Below are 23,383 nucleotides of genomic sequence, written 5' to 3'. Positions count from 1 at the left end.
TCAGTCACTTAAAGGTAAAGTGACTGGCAAGTGTTGCAAGAATAAGAAGGGTTTTGGCAAAGGCAGCAAAGTCTGGGGAAAGCAAAAACATACAGTAAGAACTACAGTGGAAAACCAAGCAGTCAGGACCATTCTTTTTAAGTAGTTGAGAAGAACTGAAATGGCAGTAGGCCTGCTCCTGCTTACATGCAATGCAGGAAAGTGGGAAGAAGCCTAATGTACACCATCTATAGAGATTTCACAGAAAAACAGATTTTCATATCCCACATTGCAGAATTTCAGTATATGCATTGTCAAATCATGTGTATTGTACTTCGGTATTGACTGTCTTGGAATTTCTTGAAGCTGAGAGACATTCTAAGTATTTCTGGAAGAACTCCCAGCTTGCTGATTTTGTTGGTGACTTCCAGTTGATAACTCTGTTTCTATAGACTCCTAAAGGGCTTATTTTTTTAATTTATCCCTCAGTGTGTGAACTGGCTCCTCAGTAGGCTTTTAAATATTACAAATCAGGTACTTGTGGACTCTCTCATTGGATTGTTGATTTCATTTTTTTCTTACCTTCCATGATCACTCCACCTTGAAATTTAGGTGTTTATGGCTGGCATTCAGTGTAGTATTTGCTTTCTGACCCTCTGGATCCTGAAGGTATCCGTGGTTTTGGTGGGGGTTTTTTGTTTGGTTGGTTTTTGTTTTATTTTTTTTGTTGGGTCAGGTTTTTTTTGTTTGGGTAGGGGGTTTTTTAACGTGAGATTATTGCTGTAATATCCTTTTCAAAGCCTCATATCACATGGGCTGACTCTATTTCACAACCTAGGTGTTTGGAGGCTCCTTTCTGTTCAGCTCTACAAGTCCAGGTCCTTGTTGCAGTTCTTCCAATGTAATACTTCTCTCTACTGAAGATCCAGGAGTTCTCATAACTATATGCTATGTCCATGTACTCTTGCAAAACCTTGAAGGTCTTCCAGTGATGGGCTGAGTCCATCATATCTGATCAAGTGATATTGGTAGCTGAGCTATTCAATGTTGTCATTTTGCATGTTTGTTTGAGACTTCTTGGTCTTTTGATGATACATTCATTTCAGCATCCAAAACTTCAGTAGGGCATCTACCAAAGATGGTTGTGCCTGCTTTGGTAGGCATGTCTTGACTGGTTAAATTCTGACATCATTCACAAAGTGGTATTGTTTTGGTATGGAATAGTGCCTGGTTTTTGAAGAATTATTATTTACTACTAACCAGCCTTGAGATATGAAATCTTCAGGTCTTTTTTCCCCATAGGGACAGTGCCCTAACAAATAACAACCTTAGAGTTAGCTAACCTGCTTATGTAAGAACAGAGCACAAAGCTTACCCTTACATGAAAGACTTGAAGTACTGTGATGAAGCTAGGTACCAAAAAAATAGTTCTAACAAATCCTTAATATCTTACATCAGGAAATTTTGATTGCCTTATGCTGCTTCTTGTGTTCTTATTAGTTTGTTATGCTAAGCAAGTTGAAGACCAAAGTCAGTGAACTTTTCCTTTGTCTTGGAAAAGTCCACTCTGTTTACCCCATGCCCATTTCTGTGTCTCATCCTGTATTCTAATGAAGTGAATTGCCTTAATGACAAGTAATTTAAAAACTCTGAAATGGCAATTTTAAAATCTGCATTATCAATTTGAAAATGTAAAATTGTATTGTCAGACAGTAGAGCCATATCATAGAATTTTATTCTGTGTTCTAATGGTTGAAGGAAAAATAATTATTTTCGTAATATTGATGACACACTAACATTAATGTAAATGAAGCTTCTACTTCAGTCAGTTGAGTTGTGTAATTTTGTTCTTGTTGAAAAATAATGTTGTATCTTTGTATGTTCTCTTGACTCATTAACTTAGAATGCTGTTCTTGCAGGAAGGATTTAAAATTTGTCAGTGACATTGAGAAGGAAATGAGAATGCTTGTGGAAGCTGTAAATAAGGTCAGTATTCAGATATTCTGTATGATTTACTCTAAGAAACAGTTTTGTTTGGGAGGGGTTTGATACTACTAAACTTTTGTTAATACTAATGAGTTGACACTAGTTCTGTTTGGGCTCCAGTGTTTAAAAAGAACAAAATTTTAGGAGACTTAGTAGTTCAGGAGCACTTTGGTGACAGACTTTGTTTAAAGATTCAAGCAGGGCTAGGCTTTAATGCCTCAGTGGATTATCATTAATTTTTGGATCGCCATTAATAAAGTATTAATTGTCAAAGATGATGTTTAAAGGTTCAGACTTTGAGGAGGAAAGCCTAGGTGCTTTTGATCCTTGTAGTGGAACTTGCTCACAAATTTTTTGATACCTTCCTGCATTTGCCAGTGTATGAGGTTTTCCTCCTCCTTCTGTAAGGATCCTTGGATTCAACTAGAGTGTTTGGCAGACTTCAGTATACCTAGAAAGATTGATACCAGAGACACAATGATAGGTTTTTCAGTGATATCACCTTCAGGTCTATCAGGTTAGCATACTCCTGGCTTGCTGCTGCATCATGAAAGACCCAGTACATGTGATTCAAATGACAGTGTAAAGTATACTATTCTCAGTTGCCTTTAGCTCAAGAAGGAGCTAACCTTCTGTAGAAAACATTAATTTCTTTCCCTCTAGGCCCTGAAGACAGTTACTTAACTTTATTCTTTCAAAAGATTATGTATGATATTTCTTAATCTTTATGCTTGTGCACCTGTCTAATGTTCTTGCCCGTTGTTCTCAACATTGGAATGAAAGTCTGAAAGCAGTCCCATCTGTTTCTAGTCAGCACAGAATGGGTAAAGTTGAAAAGTACCACAGTGGGATCATTCAGTCCAACCTCCCAGGGTCAAGCAGGGTCATCCTAGAGCACATTGCATAGAGTTGCATCCAGACAGTTCTTTAATATTAATCTCCAGTGAGGGAGACTCCACAACCCTTCTGGGCAACCTGTTTAGGTGCTCAGTCACGTGCATATTAAAGAAGTTCTTCCTCATGTTCAGGTGGAGCTTCCTCTGCATCAGTTTCTGCCTGTTGCCTCTTTTCATATTGGTTGGCACCACCAAGAAGAGCCTGCCTCCATCCTCTTGACAGTCTCCTTTTAGATACTATAGTCAAAATAAATAACAATAAATAAAATCTCCTCTGTCATCTTTTCTCGAGGCTAAACAGGCCCAGCTCTCTCAGCCTATCCTTGTGAGATCTTTGTAACCCTTTGCTGGACTCACTCCATAAGCCCCATGTGTCTCTTGTACTGAGGAGCCCAGAACTGGATGCAGTATTCCTGGTGAGGCCTCACACCTGGGCTGAGTAGAGGGACATTATTACCTGCCACAACCTGCTGGACACACTTTTCCTAGTGCACCTAATGCATACCACTGGCGCTGTGCCACAAGGGCATACTGCTGGCTCATTGTTGCCCCAAGTCCTTCTCCATAGAGCTGCTTTCCAGCAGGTCAGCCCTCTGCCTGTACTGGTGCATGGGGTTATTCCTCCCCACGTGCAGAGGGTGGAATACTGTACTTGCCTTTGATGAATTTCAGAAAGTTCCTCTTTGCCCATCCCTCCAGCCTGTCAAGACACTTCTGAAGGGCTGCACAGCACTCAGGGGTATCGGCCACTCCCTCCAGCTTTGTGTCATCAGTGAACTTGCTGAGGAGGCTCTCTACCCCTTCATCCAAGTCGCTGATGAATAAGTTAAAACAATACTGGAACCAGTACTGACCCCTGGGGAACATTGGTACCTATAGTCCTCCAGCTAGATGCTATGCCACTGATCACAACCCTCTAAGATCTGTTGTTCAACCAGTCCACTCATGCAGTCTGCACTTCCTGAGTTTACCTATGAGAGTATCACAGGAGATATCAAAAACCTTGCTGAAGTCCAGGTACACGATATCCAGTGCGCTTCCTTCATCCATCCAGGTAGTTGTTTTATCATACAATCAGGTTGGTTAAGCATGATTTCCCTTTGGTGAATCCATGCTGACTAATCCTGATCACCTTCTTGTCATCCATATGCTTAGAGATGACTTCCAGGATGAACCATTCCCATCGCCTTTCTAGAGACCAAGGTGAGACTGACTGGCCTGTAGTTCCCTGGGGTCCTCCTTCTTGCCCTTTAGGAAAGACTGGGGTGATATTTGCTTTCTTGCTTATTTAAAAATGTTCAAAGCAAACACTAAATACAGAGCTATCTTCCTGAATATTCCAACTACCACTCCTTCCTTACCAGAAATCAACCTACACAAACCTTCTCTTCACATACATCTTCCCCTTTCTCCATTCAGTTCCCATTTTCAGCTACATTTAACTCCACTTCTTCCTGCTGCTTGGGCCATAAATCCAAAGCTTTCTGAATCGCTTCTTTTGCTAACTCAAAGGCAACTTGCTGTTCACTCCCCCATTCAAACTCATATTTCTTCCCTGTTACTTTGTATACCGGGGTGAAAATCTGTCCTAGATGCAGAATGTATTGTCTCCAAAATCCAGACAATCCGATAAACCTCTGCATCTCATTCTTATTACAAGGTACTGCAAAATCTAAAATTTTCTGTGGGGTTGTAGGTAATGTTTCCCAATGTCCACAGTGCCACTGAATTCCCAGAAATTTCACTGCTTGGGATAGTCCTTGAATTTTAGTAGGATTTATTTCACAGCCTTTTTGTTTCATGTGATCCACAGCCAATTCCAGCATCTGTTGTATTTCTTCCTCACTGTTTCCCTTAATTAAAATGTCATCTATGTAATGCGTTATTTGCATATGAGGAGGCAGCTTTATTTCATCCAAATTTTCAGCCACTGTTCAGTAGCAGATTGTTGTACTATGAACCCACCCCTGGGGCAACGAGGTAAAAGTATACTGATGTCCCTGCCACATTAAGAAAAAATCAGTCCCACTGTTCTTCTACAATATGTATAGTAAAATATGCATTAGCTAAATCAATTCCAGCATACCTACTTCCGGAATGTTTCTGAATTTTTTTCTGTTAAAGTCACAGTATCTGGTACAGCCATCGTGAGAGGCAGCATATGCTTATTTAACTCTCTAAAATCTACAGTCATTCTCCATGACCCATCACTCTTTTTTATGGACCATACCAGATTATTCCAAGCTGTGGTAGTTAATTTTAAAACTCCAGCATCCAGCAAATCTTTAATTGTGATATTTTTTCATGCCCTCCTGGTTTCTGGTATTGTTTCATTGTTACTAATTCATTTGCAGCAGAAATCTGTACCGGAGACATTTTTTTTTCCTGCTGGAAGATTGACCAGGCACTAATATAATTCTTTATTCCAAATTGGTACTGACCATCAGGAAGATTCACGGTTAATCCTTTTAGAATATCTATACCTATTATATATTCAGGGATAGGAACAACCATGACCGAGTGAGATCGTTTCAGGAAGTTCCCTATTTTCACTTGTATTTAGGTTTGTACGGCATCAATTTGTTTCCCTTCCGGACTGGTAATAGTTACAGGCTGCCCTTTAAATTTCTTGGGATTCCCATATATCAAAGAGGCCTCCACTCCAATATCAATTAATAGTAATGTTTGCGAAGACCAGTTTTTCCAAGATACTTGAAGCTCCACATGGGGCTGCCGGTCCCCCTGTATCAATTGCACTGGAGTTTGGATGTCACTTCAGTGTCGTTTACCACACTGATTAATTTCCCTGGTCTGTTTCCAAGGATAAAAGTCAGAATATCGTTTCCAGTCCTCCTTCTCCCCTGGAATAACAGATCTACTCTTGGAGGGCCCACTGTGAACAGATGCGGAATCCCGTTGAGGCTCTGGAGGGGGTTCTGTATGCTGAGTTGTTCCTGGATTATTTACTTCAGAGTTTTGCACTTTTTTACCAGTTTTACTCAGGCCTCTCTGCTTATAAATTTGCCATAGTTCATGAGTCGGAACCCCATCAATTTCCTCACGAGACATACCATCTTTCAATAAAGCTGAAAACATTTACCTATGAGAAATTCTGTTTTCATTCCCTTTAGAGCTATCTCTAGTATCTCGGTTTCCTGCACTGCCTTGCGGCCCCCATTCTCCAAGGTCACCTAGCTGCTGTATTTTTTCAATTCCTTCACAGAGGGGATTTCCTCTCTTGTTAATCAAAAGTTTTTGTATGCTGCTGGGGAAGTCTTGATCACCTTATTTCTCATAGTAACAGACAAAACTTACTGCATCATACTGTCAACATCTCCTATGAAAATGACTGATTTCATCCCTTCTTCCTTTATTTGTTGTACACAATCCTACAAAGTATACCATGCACGCTCAGTTCCAGTTGGTCAGTCATTTTCTGCAGGATATTTATTACTGCATCCCAAAGCAGTCAAAGCTAACAGATTAGCATCATGAACATTATTCCAAAATGCATCCTACACATATGAGTCTGAACTCAAGATTAAAAACTTCCTGGAATCCCCCAAATCAAGGGTGACCCCTGACGCTTCCTGATCATACAAACGCACTGTCCAAGTCAGTAGAGATTCTTCCAGTCTCTGTTTAAACCACTCAGTTATATAATTTACTTCATTCTTAGTACAATCCTCCACCACATGCCTTCCTATCAGCTGCCCATCAGCCTCTAATTCCATTTTCAGTCTCCATGCCGGTCTCACATCTATGAATTCATCTGTGGAACCAGCTTCATCAGTTGGAAGTAGATTCATAGAATAGTTGTTTGTTATCACCTAAGAATAATTTGCCCAGTGTTGTGTTGCCTGTGGTTATCTGATTTTCCATATTTCTTTATACACTGCCTTTATCATGCACACGAATGTACACAAGTGTGGACACACAAATATATTTCTACATATAACTACGTATACCAAATATATGCTTGTACTAAATCAAACCACGATATGTAATTATATTAAAAAAGGGCAACATAGGTCTTGAATTTGCAATATACAAATTAGTCACAATGATGTCACAATATTAGTGACATCAAATATGCCAGAACAAGAGTACCAGAGAGCTCAGAAGTATCTCCAGTGCTTTAGTTCTCAGTGGAAAAACCAACTATTTGTTAAATAATGATTCTACAAAGCAGACAAATTATGTCTGTTAAGGAGCATCTACATTACAGAAGAGAAGGAAAAAAATGAAAACAAATCACATGTGACAGTCTTTTCCCAGTATGACCTAAAGGGAGAATTACCCAGTGTTTACTTAGCTTTTATCATGACCAGGATGAACCAGTTAGATTCACATGACAGTTCAGTATCTCAAGGATCAATCAATCCTGTACCATCCTACCCCTCAGGCTATAGGTAATTGCATAAGGTACGAGAAAAAAAGTTCCCAGAAATCAAGTTATATTTCAAAAGGGAGGAGATTTCTTTCTGAACACCAAAGGCAAGTGACACAAGCCTTGAAGCTTGTTATCCATCTGTTATAATGCAAATACAGATAAGAAGTCATTCTTTCATGGACTCTTCAGTTGGGAAACCCAACAGTTACCTCATGAATTCCATGACAATCTTAATGTTCTGTTCCTAAAAATCCTCTATTTAGTTATATATTAATTTTTACAAGGCTGTCAAATTCTGTATTGAAATGTTTAGATTCCTGATTACCAGTTTTCTGTTTAGATGCCCATTCTACATCTGCATTTTTCACATTGCTTACAAACCTCCTGTGTTTCTTCATGTTGAGGCCATTTGGTAACAGTGAGCCCTGCTACATGAGGCTGTAGTTGTTTCACAGAATCACAGAATGTTTGAAGTTGGTAGGATCCTCTGGATATCATCTTGGAAAACCCACTCTGTTCAAGCAGAGCCATCTAGAGCCAGTTGCCCATGACAATGTCTACATAACTTGTGAGTATCTCTAGGGATGGAGAGGCCACAAGCTCCCAAGGCAACCTGTGCCAATACTGTTATTCTCACAGTAAAAAACATGTTTCCTGATGTTCAGAGGGAACCTTCTTTATCTTAGTTTTTGCCCATGACCTCTTGTCTTGTCACAAGGCTTCATGGAAACAAGCCTGGCTCTGTTTTCTTTACACCCTCCTTTCAGGTATTTATAGACACTGATTATATCAGCCCTGAGACCTCTGTTCTCCAGACTTAGCAGTCCCAGTTCTCTGTGTTCTTGTCAGTGCAGAGAATGTTCCCATCCCTTAATCACCTTCATGGTCCTTCACTGAACTCATGTCCATGTCTCTCTTGTACTGAGGAGCCCAGAACTGAACAGTTCAGTACTGCAGAGCCCAGTACTTCAGGGGTGGCCTCACCAGTGCTGAGCACAGGAGCACCTCCCTCAGCCTGCTGGCAAAATTTTGCTTATCGCAGACCTGGATACTGGTAACCTTCTTTGCCACAAAGTGTGGCAAAGTGTGTCTGACTTGGTGTCCAGCAGCATCCCAAGCTGCTCTCCATCTGAGTGGCTCTCAGCATGTACTGGTGTGTGGGGTTGTTCCTTAGCAGGTGCAGGACTTTGCATATCTCCTTGCTGAACTTCCCAAGGTTTCTGTCAGCTCATTTCTTCAGCCTGTCAAGCTCATGCTGGATGGCAGCAAGCCCCTCTGGTCCATCAGCCACTCCTCCCAACTTTGTATCATTGACAAACTCACTGAGGGTATGTTTTGCCCCATCATGCAGATCATTAACAAAGATGTTAAACTTTGCCCTGTTCATCACCACCCTTAGGGCCCAGCCATTCAGCCAGTTTTCCATCCACCTCCCTGTCTGCCCATCCAACCCCTACAGCAACAGCCTGTTTTTGAGGGCTTTGAGGCTGTTATGGGAGACAGTGTCAGAGATCTTACTGACAGCCTGGTAGACACTAGCCACTGGTCTCCCTTCATCTACCAGACACATCAGTCCATCACAGAAGTTTATTGAGTTGGTAAAGCCATACTATGTACTCCCAAGGAATTTCTTGTGTCTGCAATTGAGTTTAAGGATGAGCTGCTCTGTCACTTTCTCAGGGATTGAGATGAGGCTGACCAGCCTGTAGCTCCACGTGTCTTCCTTACCTGTCTTGAAGATAAAAGGAACAGCATATATGGAGACCACGCTCTGACTTTCTTTTCCTTAAAAATTGCGGCATGTACGGTATAGAAGGGAATATTTTCCACGTGCTGTAAAGTTAACTTTCTGTGCTACTCAATTCTTCTTGCATAACTTTTTATTTTTGTGAAAGTCTCAGAGGCTTTCTTTTCTCTCTTGTGAGAGTCATGTTTCATCTTGCAACCCACAAGTTTATGGAACTAAAGATTGGATTAATATGTGTGATATGGCATTATGTAGGGAGACTGGTTTTAGTTGTTCTGTCATGATCGTCAAGTCCTCTTTATGCTTGAGTCTGTGTTTGGTTGTTTGTTTATTACGATTCCTAAATACTCTATTAACTAAAGATGTGACTTGCTTTCTTTGTTTCTAGATGTAGAACTTTACTTGTATTAAAAGTATTTTGCATGCTAATCTATCAAGCGTTCATGTAGCTCTGCCTGTATCAGTACTGTGTTTTTCAAACTGATTACTGTTACTTATGCTTACACATTTTACTGTTACTTTTTAATTTTTTTACATTGTGCCTTTGGAGATACCCAGTTCAGCGTAACTGGATAAATGAGTAATAAAAAGGTTTTTGTTACTTAAAAGTTTTAATATTAGTATGGTTCAGTTCTATCTATCATCTATCACATATGACTTTGCTTGCCTCAGAAATATCTGATGCCCTACGCTCATCAGTATGTACTCATCTAGCATAGCAGAATTTTTGTGATTGATATGTGTAAGCAGAACAGACAGGGAAGCATGTATAGCCAGCTCTGTCTGTGTATGGCCAGGAATTCTGATGTTTTTCAGAGCATTGAACCATCACCACTTTTTTAAAGTAAGCGTACTCATTTTCATAAATAGGTACAGAATCTATAGAGTTCTTCATTAAAATGCTTGTTTGTATGCTGCAAGTGTGGTAACAGCTGGGAGGTTTATTACTGTTTATTGCAAAGTAAAGATTATATCCTGTCAGCATGTGATTTACCCAGAGACCTAATGGAAATGGTTGAGCAGTTTCAGATCCAGTTACTGTTTGTAACTTAGTGATTTTACAAACTAAGAGGAGACAAATATTAGCCCTCTATTTTCAGAATAGCTGCAGTGTACCCCTGATGACTTGCTCTATTACATGCGGTAGTCCTTACACTAATTTAGGTGGTTGACCTTTTGTAAATCCACATTAATTATTCCCAGGGACCTTCTTCACGTACCTGAAAATGGGTTTGAATTTTAGCTGATCAGTCAATAGTTCTTGGGCTTTGTTTCGCATTTTTTTTAATATAGTTGCAACAATTACCTTTCTCTAGTCACTGAGTTCCTACCCTGTTCTTTACAATCTTTCAGAGATGATGGAGAATAGGACATTATCCTGGTCTCTCAGTGCCCTTACATGCACTGCCTGCAGACTCAGGAACTTACATAGATTGGGATTTCTCTAGAAATCCCTGACTCAAACTTATTCTACTACTGGTAGTTTTTCTTCCCATTGAACCTTCTTTGTAGACCCAAAGACCTAGAAGACCTTGTTGGTGATAACCAAGGTAAAAGCTGAAGCAGTGTCCTGAATCCCTGAAAGCAGTCTGAAGCACTGAGTGACTTATCCTCATATGCATTTGTCATTACAAAGATCTATCCCATTAAGGATGGGGTGACAGGCTTTTTGTGTGGGGTGCTGCAGAGAGCCCTGCTTTTTTTGTTTGTTCTTTTACTATTTGTATAGTAATCAGGTTCGAATCAAGTATTATCAGTCTTTGTTAACTGAAATTAAAAGTAGAACTTTTTTTTTTAATTTAATAAAAATCTATTGATGCCATTATATCAGGGATTTTGCAGATAAATAGCTTCTATGGTAGAGGGAGATGATTGATAAATTTGACACCTTTGTAGCTATCTGCAATATGTGCACTGCAAAGCCAGTCTGAAAAATAAAATTAGATCTCATGCAAATTGGCAGCTCATTTTGAAAAATAAAAAGTCAGATAAAAATAATTTTGTATTGCTTCTTTGGGGTATAAGTAGAATGACTATAATCAGGATTTGTATTTCAAACTTAAAAGATACCCCTGCTTGGGTGTGTGTATACTTTGAGGTGATGGAAACAATAGAGAACATATAATTTAATTTTTGTTAATTAAACAGACATTTTCAGATGAGCTTTCTGTAAATACTGAGGTCTTAGCAATTTGGGGCACTAATTATGTCACAGCAGCAAAATTTTAAAGGTAGAAACACTTGTTTCTTCTTGTTTTCTTTCCCCTGGCTTCCCTGAAGGAAAACTTCACCTTTTTTTTTTTTCTTAACCTTTTCTCTTGAATTCAGGGCAAGCATACAAAGAAGAGTCATTGTTACCCACCAATGAACAGAGATCACCGCAGAATCATCCACGAATTAGCTCAGGTTTATGGTATTGAAAGTGTGAGCTATGACAACGAACCAAAACGCAATGTTGTTATTACTGCAGTGAAGTATGTAATTCGTTATTGTTTTCAAATCTTTTAAGCATAGTTTAAGTAATTGGATGTTTTTATCAGTTACCAGAATGAGTTTATTTACAATGCAATTTGAAAAATGCACTAATTTCTAGTAGAATTTTTTTTAAAGCAGTTTTTGAATTGATAGTTTAATGGGCTTCTATTTCTACTACTCAAGTATATCTTCAGGGAAGAAAACACAATTAGAAATAATAAAGCTAAGAAAATATTTTGCCAGGTTGTTTTCCATTCATCTTTGCAGTAACTTTTTGTCATCAGCTAAATTTGATAGAGGTATCAAAGATAATATTTAATAACATTTTATAAAAACTGATGGGTTGAGAAATCATACATAAAATTTGCATCACCTTTGATAAAATCTGGTTATTGTAACATATTTGTTCTCCATCTATCTGAACCTACCACAGAGGATACTCCCTCTAGTTAATGGACAAAGAGGGAGCTGGAATTACTGCAAATTGAAGAGATTTCTAAGCAAAAATGAAAATATTTGGAGAAGACTCACAGAAGGCAGTTCAAATTAGAAAAGAAAATGAAGGAAATACAGCTAGGGGGAAAGCAGGGTGACTGTACTGGAGACATAGTATGGGACGGTTTCCAGTATCAACAGCATATTTAGTTTAGCATTGTCAAATTGTGATTCTTTGACAAACAGTTGTTTTTAACTGTAGTCATAAGAAACCTGTCACCTTCTGTGCTACTAGAGTGCCATGAGCTGTTCCTGAACTTGTTCATTCATTGGTAACTTAGCTACAATCTTGATTTCTTCCAAGAAATTGTATTCTTCCAAGAGAGATGGAGCATCACTTTGATCTTACAATGTAAGATACTTTTTGTTTCAAGTAAAGGAAGATGAGAAGAGAGATCATATTTGAAAGCACTTACGTAAGAAAAATAAATGGATGGGGGTAGTGGGATCAGAAATTAATGAAGAGGAAAAAGTGCTGGAAAAAGGAGCAGGACAGATGACTATCCTTTAAAAGCAAAGGCATATCCTGCAACTTGAGAATGGGAGGCCCTCCTCTATGATTTTAGAAGAGTTTGCACACTTGCTCCTTCCCTTGTGTTGTTCAGGGAATAACATTCTGCACAGAATGCACATGCTTCTATTTCATCACTACCACTCTTATAGACACTTGGTGGTCTACTAAGGATATTCTTCAGCTGCATAGCAATATTTCTTCATGCAGTGGATTCATCCAAAGCTTCTTTTCAATTGTCTTTTTATTTGCCACATCTTCTGAGGCTAAAAAACATTGTAGCCTTAGACAAGTGATAGGCCCAAGTTCCATGCTGATATTTTTGAGTATTTCACAATGGCTTCTTCAATTCCAGGAATTCAAATCACCGGAAAGTTATGTTTCATTCTGTTCTCAGCATTCCCTGTGGATTTCTATCATGAGCTCCTTCATGTATAGATAATTCAAAATAAATCAGGCAAAAAGGCCATTCCTCCTCTTCACACTCCACCACTGTGGCACTGAATTGGTAACATCACCATACAGGTAGGGCAGAGGAGTGAGAAAGTCTCCTTGGTGCTAAGAAAACTTCCTCCGTCCAGGCTTCTTTCTCTTCTGGATATCTAGGAGCAAATGCCATAAAACCTGCTTTGCCCTTAGTCCCTGCCCCCATTACCATTAGAATCACTGCATTAGGATCACTGATGTGTAACCACAGAGAAGATTATTCCCAGTATTGATTGTTAAGCTTGATCTGAATTACAGTTTGGTGTCATTCGAAGTATAAGACCCCCAGTGAATCCTTGCAAGTGCCCTTCTCTGTAATTCCCTGGTGGTCATCTTTGCAGTCTCCATCTTTTTAGCCGTTGCAATACCAGATTCTTTCTGAACTAGGTTCAGAGGTAATGTCCAGACTACTATAGTGAAAAGAGTAAAGCTTTCCTCTCCAAGCACACACATTTGTTTCACTGTTACTGTCAGTGGTTTTTTGAAGTCTTTTACTCATATGAATTTCCTCTTTCTCCAAATAGCTCTGATTCCAGAACCTGTTAAAGGAGGGTCTGCTTGTTGTTGTGTACTGACCACTGTTTAAGCAGCTTGTATGGACATGAGATATCCTGGAAGTGTTTTTGAGAGCAGTCATCCCTGTAAGACCCATCCTTGTCCTGTTCTTTCCAGGAAGATAGTTACAGTCAGTTTATCCTCATGAACAAGGGGACTTTTCAATTAGGTGGCAGGGTCCCACATGGTTCTCACTGAGAAAGCCACATTCTGCCACAATCTCATTTGAGAGCCATTGGCTTCATTATTCCACCCAAACTGTATCAGTTTTTGGAGACATTTTCCACAAAAATCTGCTCTGTCTGAAAGCTGATGGATCAGTATTGCACGACTACATGGAGTAAGTCTGGACAAATTAGTGGCAAAGAATTTTGTAGTAGTTTGTACCAAAACAGATCAATGCTGATCCATCCGTTATGAAAATTGAGCTTCTAGGCTTGAAGGAGAAGATAAATTTAATCCTGATTTCCACAGTTCAGTTTTATACAACAGGGCATCCTGTCAGCACTAGCACTGTCTTAAAGTCAGAGGATAGTTTATGTTATTACTTTCCCTGTACTGCTGTTAAAATTTTTTCATCTCAACTTTGTTGCTTGAGGCAAACAGGTGTTTTTTTTTTCCTTACTTTGAGAATAGTTTAAGGAAATGAAGAATGGCAACTTTCATATCAAAATGTCCAAAGTACTTGCAGAGCCTTTTGGTTTCATATCCACTGTTCTGTTATAACCGATGCTAGATAACCATGACAGGTTAGGAAGTGTCTGCTTTCTTTCTTATTTCTGGTAATTAATTAGACAAAGTGGTTTTTTTCCCATTGTACATCTCTTTAATTGAATTCAGTTTGTTTTTTTTTCCACATGAGCTAAATGTGGGTGACTGTTAAATCTTTTTTTTTTTTTTAACCAATCAGTTCACAGAATTTTAGGGAAATTGGAGTCATGTCTAATTTTGTACCATGTATCACCAAGGTATACAGGAAGTGGTGTACATTTTGCTGGAGTGTGAGTTGATAGATTTTTGTCTCTAAAACCTCTGTTGTTTCATGGCCAAACAGTCTGTTGTATATCTCTTCTGCTTTTTATTGGAAGATTGCTAAATTTTGTCAAAGCTAAACCAGGTCTAGGCCTTGATGTGACCAAAGCAAATTTGGTTCCAAGCTCATTTCTAACTGTCCACAAGGCTTTGATCCCTCCTAATTTTTAAAGGTTTGTTATATTAACCCTCTACATCCTGGGAAAACAACTTTAGGGCAAAGCTGCTGATTTACTTTCTTGAAATGCAGGAACATTCTCTTTTTTTCGGTAAGATTTTTTATTTTTTTTAACTAATTGTAGAAATTAGTGCACATGTATTCTTCCAAGTGTTCTGTTTTCCTGCATTCCAGAGCCCTCATTTATTTTCTTTTTTTTTTTTTACTATACAAGAGAGATTTAACCTGATATTTTAGAGTAAGGACAGGCACCTTACATTACTTAGAGAAGGGCTTTCTAGCCTTTCTCTTTTTTTGCTTATTTACCGCCAGGAAATTTGCTTTCCATGTTTTTGCACATCACAGTTTATAAAAATGAAAGAAGACAGCAAAATATTCTCCCATCTACCTTTGTCCTCTTATTTTTTTCAGGTAGAACTCTACTGTTGAGATGTAACTGAAATGATAGTGTGAGCATTTGACTTTATATGACAGGCTTGGAGCTAAAGGAGAGGAGGAGTTTTTAACTGTTTTACACAAGGGGAAAATTAGCTATTCTCAACTGATAGGACTGTAATATACTTGTCGTTAGAATGTACATGTACACATAATATAACATTGAAAAGATTATAGTCACTGGCAAGTAACTTCTTTCCCAAATAATGAACACTTTCACTGTTCAGGAGATAGGGACACTTTTTAAATTGGTGACCTATGTTTGTAAGATTTTTTTAGTTCATTTGAATAGACTGACAGTACTCAGTTTAAAAGAATACTGAAATGGATTCAGGGATCACCACTTCATATTTTAGTGGACTTCTAACTTACCTTGAAAATGTTGTGGCATTTTTCATCTGTGTTGCCTCAATATCACAGAAATGGGCCATTGTATTTTCACACTGATAGAAATGAGACAGGAAAAAAAAGACAAATATGATGGAAATATGAGGGAGGTGGGGAAAAAGTATGAATTACCAAGTATGTGCGAAGCATGGAATTCAACGTGCACATTTCTGGAATTATAACAGTATACAATCCATTGCTTTGCGGCATTTTTGCTATTCAGTATGTAACTTTGAAAGGAACAAGATGAACTTGTTAATCTTGTAGGAATTCATTGAGTAAGAATGTAATATAATTAATAAGGATGTAATGTAATTACTAATGTAATTAGTAAGAATGTAATGGAATTAGTAAACACAAAGAATCTCATGGTCTGGAGGAGTTTATTTAAAAATGCATCAATGAAGTAAATAAGGAGGAAACATTATTTAGTGCTTGACACAGAATCATAGAATCATTGAGGTTGGGAAAAGACCCTTAAGATCATTGGGTCCAATTTTACTACCACTAGACCATGTCCCTAAATAGCATGTCTACACATCTTCTAAATACTTCCAGAGATGGTGACTCAACCACTTCCCTGGGCAGCCTGTTCCAGTGCTTGGCAACTCTTTTGGGGAAGAAATTTTTCCTAATACCAAATATAAACCATTTAGATAGAAATAGGAAAGCAGTTCAGTTTAGTGTACCAAGAAGTAGTTTGGTCTGAAAATGTCAGTAGCATGGGTTTAGAGGAAAATGCAAAAAGCGTAAGAAATGGACCTTTACAATGTTTAGGAATTTTGATTTATTCAGCTTACCTGCCCCCAGAAAAGACAAAGAAGAAACTGTGAGTGGGAAAGATGCTGATAGTGGATGCTCTTTCAGTCTTGCACTAAATCATAACAGTGAAATAAAGCAAGTTCACTCTTGAAAGTCGCTCATGAATTTAGTGGAAATTTTAAGACATCTCCACAACCTAATAGAGATATACTGTCTTTGGTAATTATTTTTTTTTAATTAGATGCCTTTTTGAAACAATCTTTCTAGGACTTCTTTTTTTTCCTGGGTGTTGGGGGTTGTTTGTTTTCAGATTTTTTTTATATCCTTTCTCTTTCTCCAGTCAGTTCAAGTCTTTGGCACAGACTGCCAACTAAAGTTGACTGTGATTCACAGCCAGTATATGTCTAAAGCATATAACTGCTAAAGTACACTGTCCTCCTATACTGGAGAAAATAATGCCCTGCAACTATAGCCATACGGTGACCTTTGCATTGCAGACAGGACAAGCACACGCAAGATGCTTCATTGCTTGGTGGCAATCACAATCATAATAGATTGTAACTAGTGTGGAGGGTAGAAAGAGTTGATTTTTTTTCCCCCTCTCTAATGCATAATGGTTTTTTTTCTTATCTGGTTCACCTGGACTAGCTGACAAGGAAGGAGGCAGTGTTGCTGCACTGTTCCTGGGAGAGTGCTGCTTAGCAGGGCTTTGCAGTGATCAACAGGTTTAACATGACTTACTGCCAGAGTCTGAGAAGGTGCTTCCCAAACATGAGATAACATGTTGTGAAGATTCAGTGAACTGTGTTCTCATGATGCTGAGTTAAGCTATTAAGTTGTTCCTTCTGAATTTTTATCTTTTTCCCTGAAAGAACAGACATATGTTGCCCTAGAGTTTTAAGTATTGCATTTTTGATATTTTAACAGTTGATCATTTTGTGCACTTCATAGTAGAAAGGAGTTGTACACTTCATATGCAGAAAAGGAGTCTTGAGTATCAATGCTCAGATCTAGTAAACTGCTTCTGCATCTTGTGAGAGGAGGAGGAGGGGCAGGCACTGCTCTCTTCTCTTTGGTGACCAGTGACAGGACCCGAGGGTTGTGTCAGGGGAGGTTAAGGTTAGTTATTAGAAAAAGGTTCTTCACCCAGAGTGTGGTTGAGCACTGGAACAGGCTCCTCAGGGAAGGAGTCACAGCACCAAGCCCGACAGTGTTCAAGAAGTGTTTGGGCAATAATCTCAGGCACATGGTGTGACTCTTGGCAATGGTCCTGTGCAGGGCTAAGAGTTGGATCCTTGTAGGTCCCTTCCAACTCAGTATATTCTGTGATTCTGTGAAGAGACATTTAGAGTACTGGATATCTTCTTCTTGGTAATGAAAATGTATTTTGTGCACTGCTAGTCTCCATGGTTGGAAAATTAAATATTTAAGTAGATGATTAAAGTATATAGGTATGAACTCTGACAGCAAAACTGCTGCTTACAAATATTACTCTTTCCCAGCTTCTTAATGAACATAACTTCCTATTGAATTAAATAACCTTTCTTTTATTTCTTTAGAGGGAAATCCATTTGTCCAAGCAATACCTTAACTTCTGTGCTAGATAAAGAAATGCAGAGCAGACCTCCACCTCCTATTCCTCATTACAAACAAACAGATAAGTAAGGAATTTGTTTCAAAACAGTGTTTTTCAATTTTGTGCTGAGTTACTTGAGGAACATCTTCCTGAGCTTCAACTGTATACACCCTATTTCTTTTTTTTTCCCAACCCACACACAACTCTGGAGCTTTCAGCATGCACTAAGATGTTCTTTCCAGAGAAGTAAGCCTGAAATGAAGTGAGAAGAAAATGTAGGAGTGGCTATGTGATACAGGGATAGTGATATAACAAATATTATGGAGTTTTAAAATTATTTTATAATAAATATCAGATAGTTGGGAAGAGAGTGCCATTTGGGAGAGTTGGCAATTTTTTTTTTTACCTTTAACCATTCTCTGTACAAGAGTAATATCTTACTGGCATGGTTTGTTTGGACACGTAGTAAATGTATTTTTCTTGCGTAGATATGACTACACAGTTGATTAAAGGTGAACTACCATTTTTATCAGATAGTGAAAACTACTGAAGGTGGGATATATAAGGCTTCCTGTTGAATAGTCTTAATAGAACAGTCTTTGCTTCGTATGACCTGCCAGCTTCAGATACCTGCAGTTATTTTCATTTCCACTTCTGTGGAATTGCTGTCTTCAGTGGCCCTAATTCATGTAAAGGAGTTATGTGGCAAAATTAAATAAAGAGCTTTAGCCATTTATTTTAATTACTATAAGTGAAATTTCTTCAGAGTGCTTAATTCTAAAAAATCTTTTGAAAGATCTACTCTCTTATTGAAAAAATTTTTTACAATGTTTGGATTTGGTATTACCATGTATTTTTTGTTACTCTTGCTTTTAAAAGCAAGCACATTTGATCATCAGCTCACTTTAAAAGTATTTCTTTTGCTGTTTTTTTAAAAAAGACATTTTGAACATTTAGTCTTCAGTACAGTATAATTTTTGTAATAAATATTACAAAATTATTGTAAATTATATTTTCTGGTAAAACTCTGAAACAAATTTTATCGATTCAGACATGTTGATGTACATTAATTTAATAAAGTATATGTTTTTTCCAAAAATTAGTCAACAAAGGCTTTCTGGAGCATTAAGGGACTTCTGTTAAAACGTAATTTAGAAGTACATGCCATTTACCAAAGCAGTGTACATGTGCACACTGAGACATTATGTGAGTTTGTGATTTCAGTTTACTTTGTATCTTGTTCTTCATGCATGTGAGTAACATCTAATATTCTTATAATTTCAGGAGTAGTGGAAACATTGGCTTATCCAAACCATTAAAAGAAGAGCCAGTAATTGACTACTTTGATGTCCAAGACTGAAGTGATTGATGTAGAATCATTCAGATGTATCAGAATCATGTTGATTATGAATGATACAGAAGTTTAGAGGTGAAGATACTAAGTTATTGTGTGAGGTGCTTTTTGATTATCTGTCAAATGATCGGTTGTTCAGCATATTCATGATTTAACATCTAAAGTTAGATAGATTGTGACAGTTTAAAAAGTTATGCATTTCAACAGTTTACGTGACTGCATAATACCTAATAGTAGTATAGCTTTTTAAACCTGGGTTTGGTGCAATTTTTTATCTAACGTGCTGTCAGAATGATGTATATTTTTGTTGATGCCTGTAAAGCAAGAGAACTGGTGGTAATTAAATGTATTTTTGGGATATTAAGAACAACAATAAATCACAAAGATTTATTTTGTCAGATCTCACACAAATTAAAATAGACTAGAAATGATCTGTGATAAAAACACTGGTCAGGAAATTCTCAAATAATTTTCATGTTTTATTGATCCACATTTGTGTTAATGTGGTAAATTTGGGAATTTGAGTTACTCTTTTGCATGGAAGGAAATATAAAATTTAAGTATAAATATATACATAAATGCATATTAAGAGCACAGACTTCCTTTGGTATCTGAAGAACCAGCATTTGGGGAAAGTGGGGATTAAGACTTATTATTACTTTATTTCAAATTTGATGTGTTAAAACAGAAAGAAACAAACAAGCGAAAACAAAGGAAAAAACCCAAGCCAAACAACAACAAAACCAACCCCACAACACAAGATTACTACTATAACTTGGTTTAGTAGTACTTAAAAACTTGGTCTTTGTTCAAGACCTTGAACAAAATCAAAAATCAGACTTTATATATATTTTGGTGTTTTATGCATGGTTTTATTGGGGTTTACATTTTTTTCTGTACTGTGCAAGCTTAAGATGAATGTGTGAAGTTTGGTTTAAGTATGTTATGGATTTGGAATAATATTTGTAAAATTTATAAGACCATCTAAACTGTTTGATAATGGAAGATCTTTGTTTTATGGGAAATGCCATTAACAAAATGGGATGACAGTTTCCAGAATTGTTTCCAGATCTTGATTTAAGATAGGTGAGTAGCTCTCTGGGAGAGGAGACTGTAGGTCTGATCGGAAGAGGTGGTACAGCTCTGAATTTGAGTTATATCTGTTCTCTTGAGGAGAAGGTTTTTTATATTAATAACTTCAGGAACTCTGACACCGATGCACTCTTTTTCTTGATCCTTGTGGTTGCTATAATTAACACTAGAGACGAGTCCCCTGCACAGCATCAGAGGCTGCTGCTAAAAGGGCCTTAGCATGAAGAAGAAACAGATCTAGCAGAAGACTTGGTCATCTGTTGATTTAATTGTCAGCCAGCATGTTGTAGTGTGAGATTTGTTGCCAAGAAAATGGAAGGCAGTTCTGCATGCTTAGATTCACTTGGAGTTATCATATGACCCTGAGCCTTAACTATGAAGCATTCTGTGGCTACATTTCAATTGAACAGTTCATGAAACATTAAAGAATTAGCAGCAAACTCACAGACTGTATCTGTCCCCCAAATGTTTTGAAAATGAAAATGCATGCTATTATCATTTATTTTTGTAGGAGTTTATTATTTCACATTTTTAAAAATGCAGTCTTAAACGTTTTGAAGTGCTTCAGGTAGAACAGGTACCTTCAAGAGTGTTTCAGGCTTCTAATTTGTATGTAGTAATTTAAATTGGTTTTATGGGTTTTTTGTCTAATACTCTGTGATCAGAAATGAAAAATGTATCAATATAGCTTATATTGCCATTAATTTCATAAGCAAATTATGGTTTGATTCTACAAGGTGCAATGCTGCTAAGTTCAACTGAAGAAGTAAGTTACTCTACATCTTTCCAGGAATGTATTTCTTCAATCCCTTCATTGCAAGGAGTGTGTATGTGTATGAAAAGCTTGCAGACAAGTGCCAGCTCAGTATGACCAAACAAAGGCTATTTCTGGTTTTGAAACTTAGAGCTATAGCACTGAGTTAATACAGCACTGATTTCAATCTAGTTAAGACCTTTAGGGAGAATGTATATAGTTACACTGCAAAGGTAGGGTTCTGGACAGGAGCTGGTACACATTTCCAGTGAACTGAGTTAGATGCATGTATACTGGAGCACACATAGACTTAACACTACAGAAAACCAAGGTGATTTAGTTTATAATAAATAGAATAAAGCTGAAGCCTACTAACTTTTCACAGTTTCACATGAATATAGCGAAAACATCACATTTACACCTCTGATTTGAAATTTAAAACTTAAGATTTTCATAGCATTATTTTTAGCTCTGCTTTTTGGAATTTTCATCAGATTATGGCTTTAACATAAAAATGTGAGCCTTGGTGAGATGCACTTCAGCAGTCAAATATCTGCCACTGCTTGTAATAAGAAAACAGAGCTAATCTTCAGCTTCTCAAGCTGAGATTGATAATTATTATTGAATCTTTTAACACTGAGAAATCATCCTTCCCATCACTAACCTCTTAACCACATGAGTGTTAAAATATTTTTATAGATCCATATGTCACACACCTCTAAATCATGGCTGTTGGAGCATACCTGTAGTTATGAAGCAAGTCACGTGTGCCAAATCTTTTTTTTAATGCATTTTAATAACTTGGTTAAAAACATGATACTATACGTTTACCTATGAAAGTAATACCAAAAAGAAAGTATTGATATTTTTCTCCCCAGAACAGTTACATTAACCTTAAGGAATTCAGCAAAGGTTAACAGTGGTGCTGTTCTCTCTGTTTTTGTTTGCTTTTGCTGCAATGTATCAGTGACTTTCATATGGAATAGTAATAAAGGCTGTAGTTTTGATAAATGTGATAACTCATCTTTATATTGCACGTGTGCCTCGTGGAAATATTTTCCAAATAGCTATTTTGTAAATCTGAGCTGGCCTTTACACCTTTATCTAATAGAAAAATGAGTGGATAAAAGACATGCATCAATGAAGTCAGTGGCAAAAATCCTATTGACATTACTGGAACTATGACTTCAGCTTTGAAATTACTTCAGTAATTTTCCAGAGCCCTAAGAATAATATTGGTCCCTGTAAATTTATTTGAAAAAAGTACTTTGCAATAAACATCTTTTGAAATAAGTTCTGTGATGTCAATTGGAATTATGCAACTTAATGAAGTGCTTTTAAAATTGTGTATAAAATAGGCAGATACTATGGCATTTGGGCTCTGCTATTGCCTATCTGTATTGTTTAACATGTTTAGAGTGCTCTGAATATTCAGTGCATGGGTTTAACCTAAAATTGTATAAGATGCATAAGTAGACTTCAGTACCACTGTTTCTGTGGCAGTTTTGTACAGTATCTGCCTCATACCTAAATGAGCAAAGTAAAATTGTTTTACAACACTTATTTGTTGATAGATTTATATTTTACTGGATTTTTTCAAGTTACTGATATAAAATTACTTTCTTTATAAACCTAAATTGAAAGTTCAGTGCTTTGGAGTTGTTTGCAAACTTTGTCTTGGTATTCCGAAGTTGGAACACAGAGACATCACAGAGAAACAGTAAAGATTTAAATGGAAATCTGGGGAGTCCTTTTCCTCAAATTTTGAAAGAAAAGTGTGATTTCCTGGATTTGAAGTGGTTTTTAAATGAGTGCTCTATGGAGAATGAAGCAAGTAAAGAGGGCTCCCCAGGAAATGAAGACTGTGCTATCTTCTTGGAATTCAGAAGTACAGAAGAGATGATTCTGAATAGAAATGTACATTTTGGTTATCTGAAAAACCCTTTATTATGTTAGCCTAAATGCTACTTGGCAATAAAATGTATGATTTTAACTGATGGTTTCTTCATTGTTGTTTGTCCACCATTCAGTTGTAACTGTGACTGTAAAGGAGGGGGGGAGGGGAGTGGGTACTGATGTAACTTTGAAGTCCCTTAGGCCATTAGATGTAACAAACACAGAATGATAAATGGGGGTGGAAGGATGATGTAAAAACTTTATCATCAGAGTTCAGTAAGTGGCAAGAAGACTCAAAAAGCAAGCAGTCTGAAAATTAGAAGTTTGAAATAATTTGAACTTGCCTCCTCTGGAAAGTTTTATACTAGGTCACGCATTTCCAACAGCAAAGGCC

At 37.5% G+C, this 23,383-nt stretch overlaps 1 protein-coding gene across 1 annotated transcript in view; it reads left to right on the top strand.

Moving 5' to 3' along the window:
• Positions 1 to 23,086, top strand: part of NFX1 (nuclear transcription factor, X-box binding 1) — a 68,525-nt gene extending 45,439 nt beyond the window's left edge. Inside the window, 4 exon segments of the mRNA XM_051798698.1 lie at positions 1,899 to 1,965; positions 11,330 to 11,475; positions 17,877 to 17,978; positions 19,178 to 23,086. Coding sequence (XP_051654658.1) covers positions 1,899 to 1,965; positions 11,330 to 11,475; positions 17,877 to 17,978; positions 19,178 to 19,253 — 391 coding nt within the window. The 3' untranslated portion in view covers positions 19,254 to 23,086.
• Positions 23,087 to 23,383: the final 297 nt, after the last annotated feature.

This window comes from Manacus candei, unplaced genomic scaffold (genome assembly GCF_025592945.1).
Source record: "Manacus candei isolate 608988 ecotype Guabito, Panama unplaced genomic scaffold, ASM2559294v1 h1tg000049l, whole genome shotgun sequence".
Classification (NCBI taxonomy): domain Eukaryota; kingdom Metazoa; phylum Chordata; class Aves; order Passeriformes; family Pipridae; genus Manacus; species Manacus candei.
This window is presented reverse-complemented; position numbering and strand designations above follow the sequence as displayed.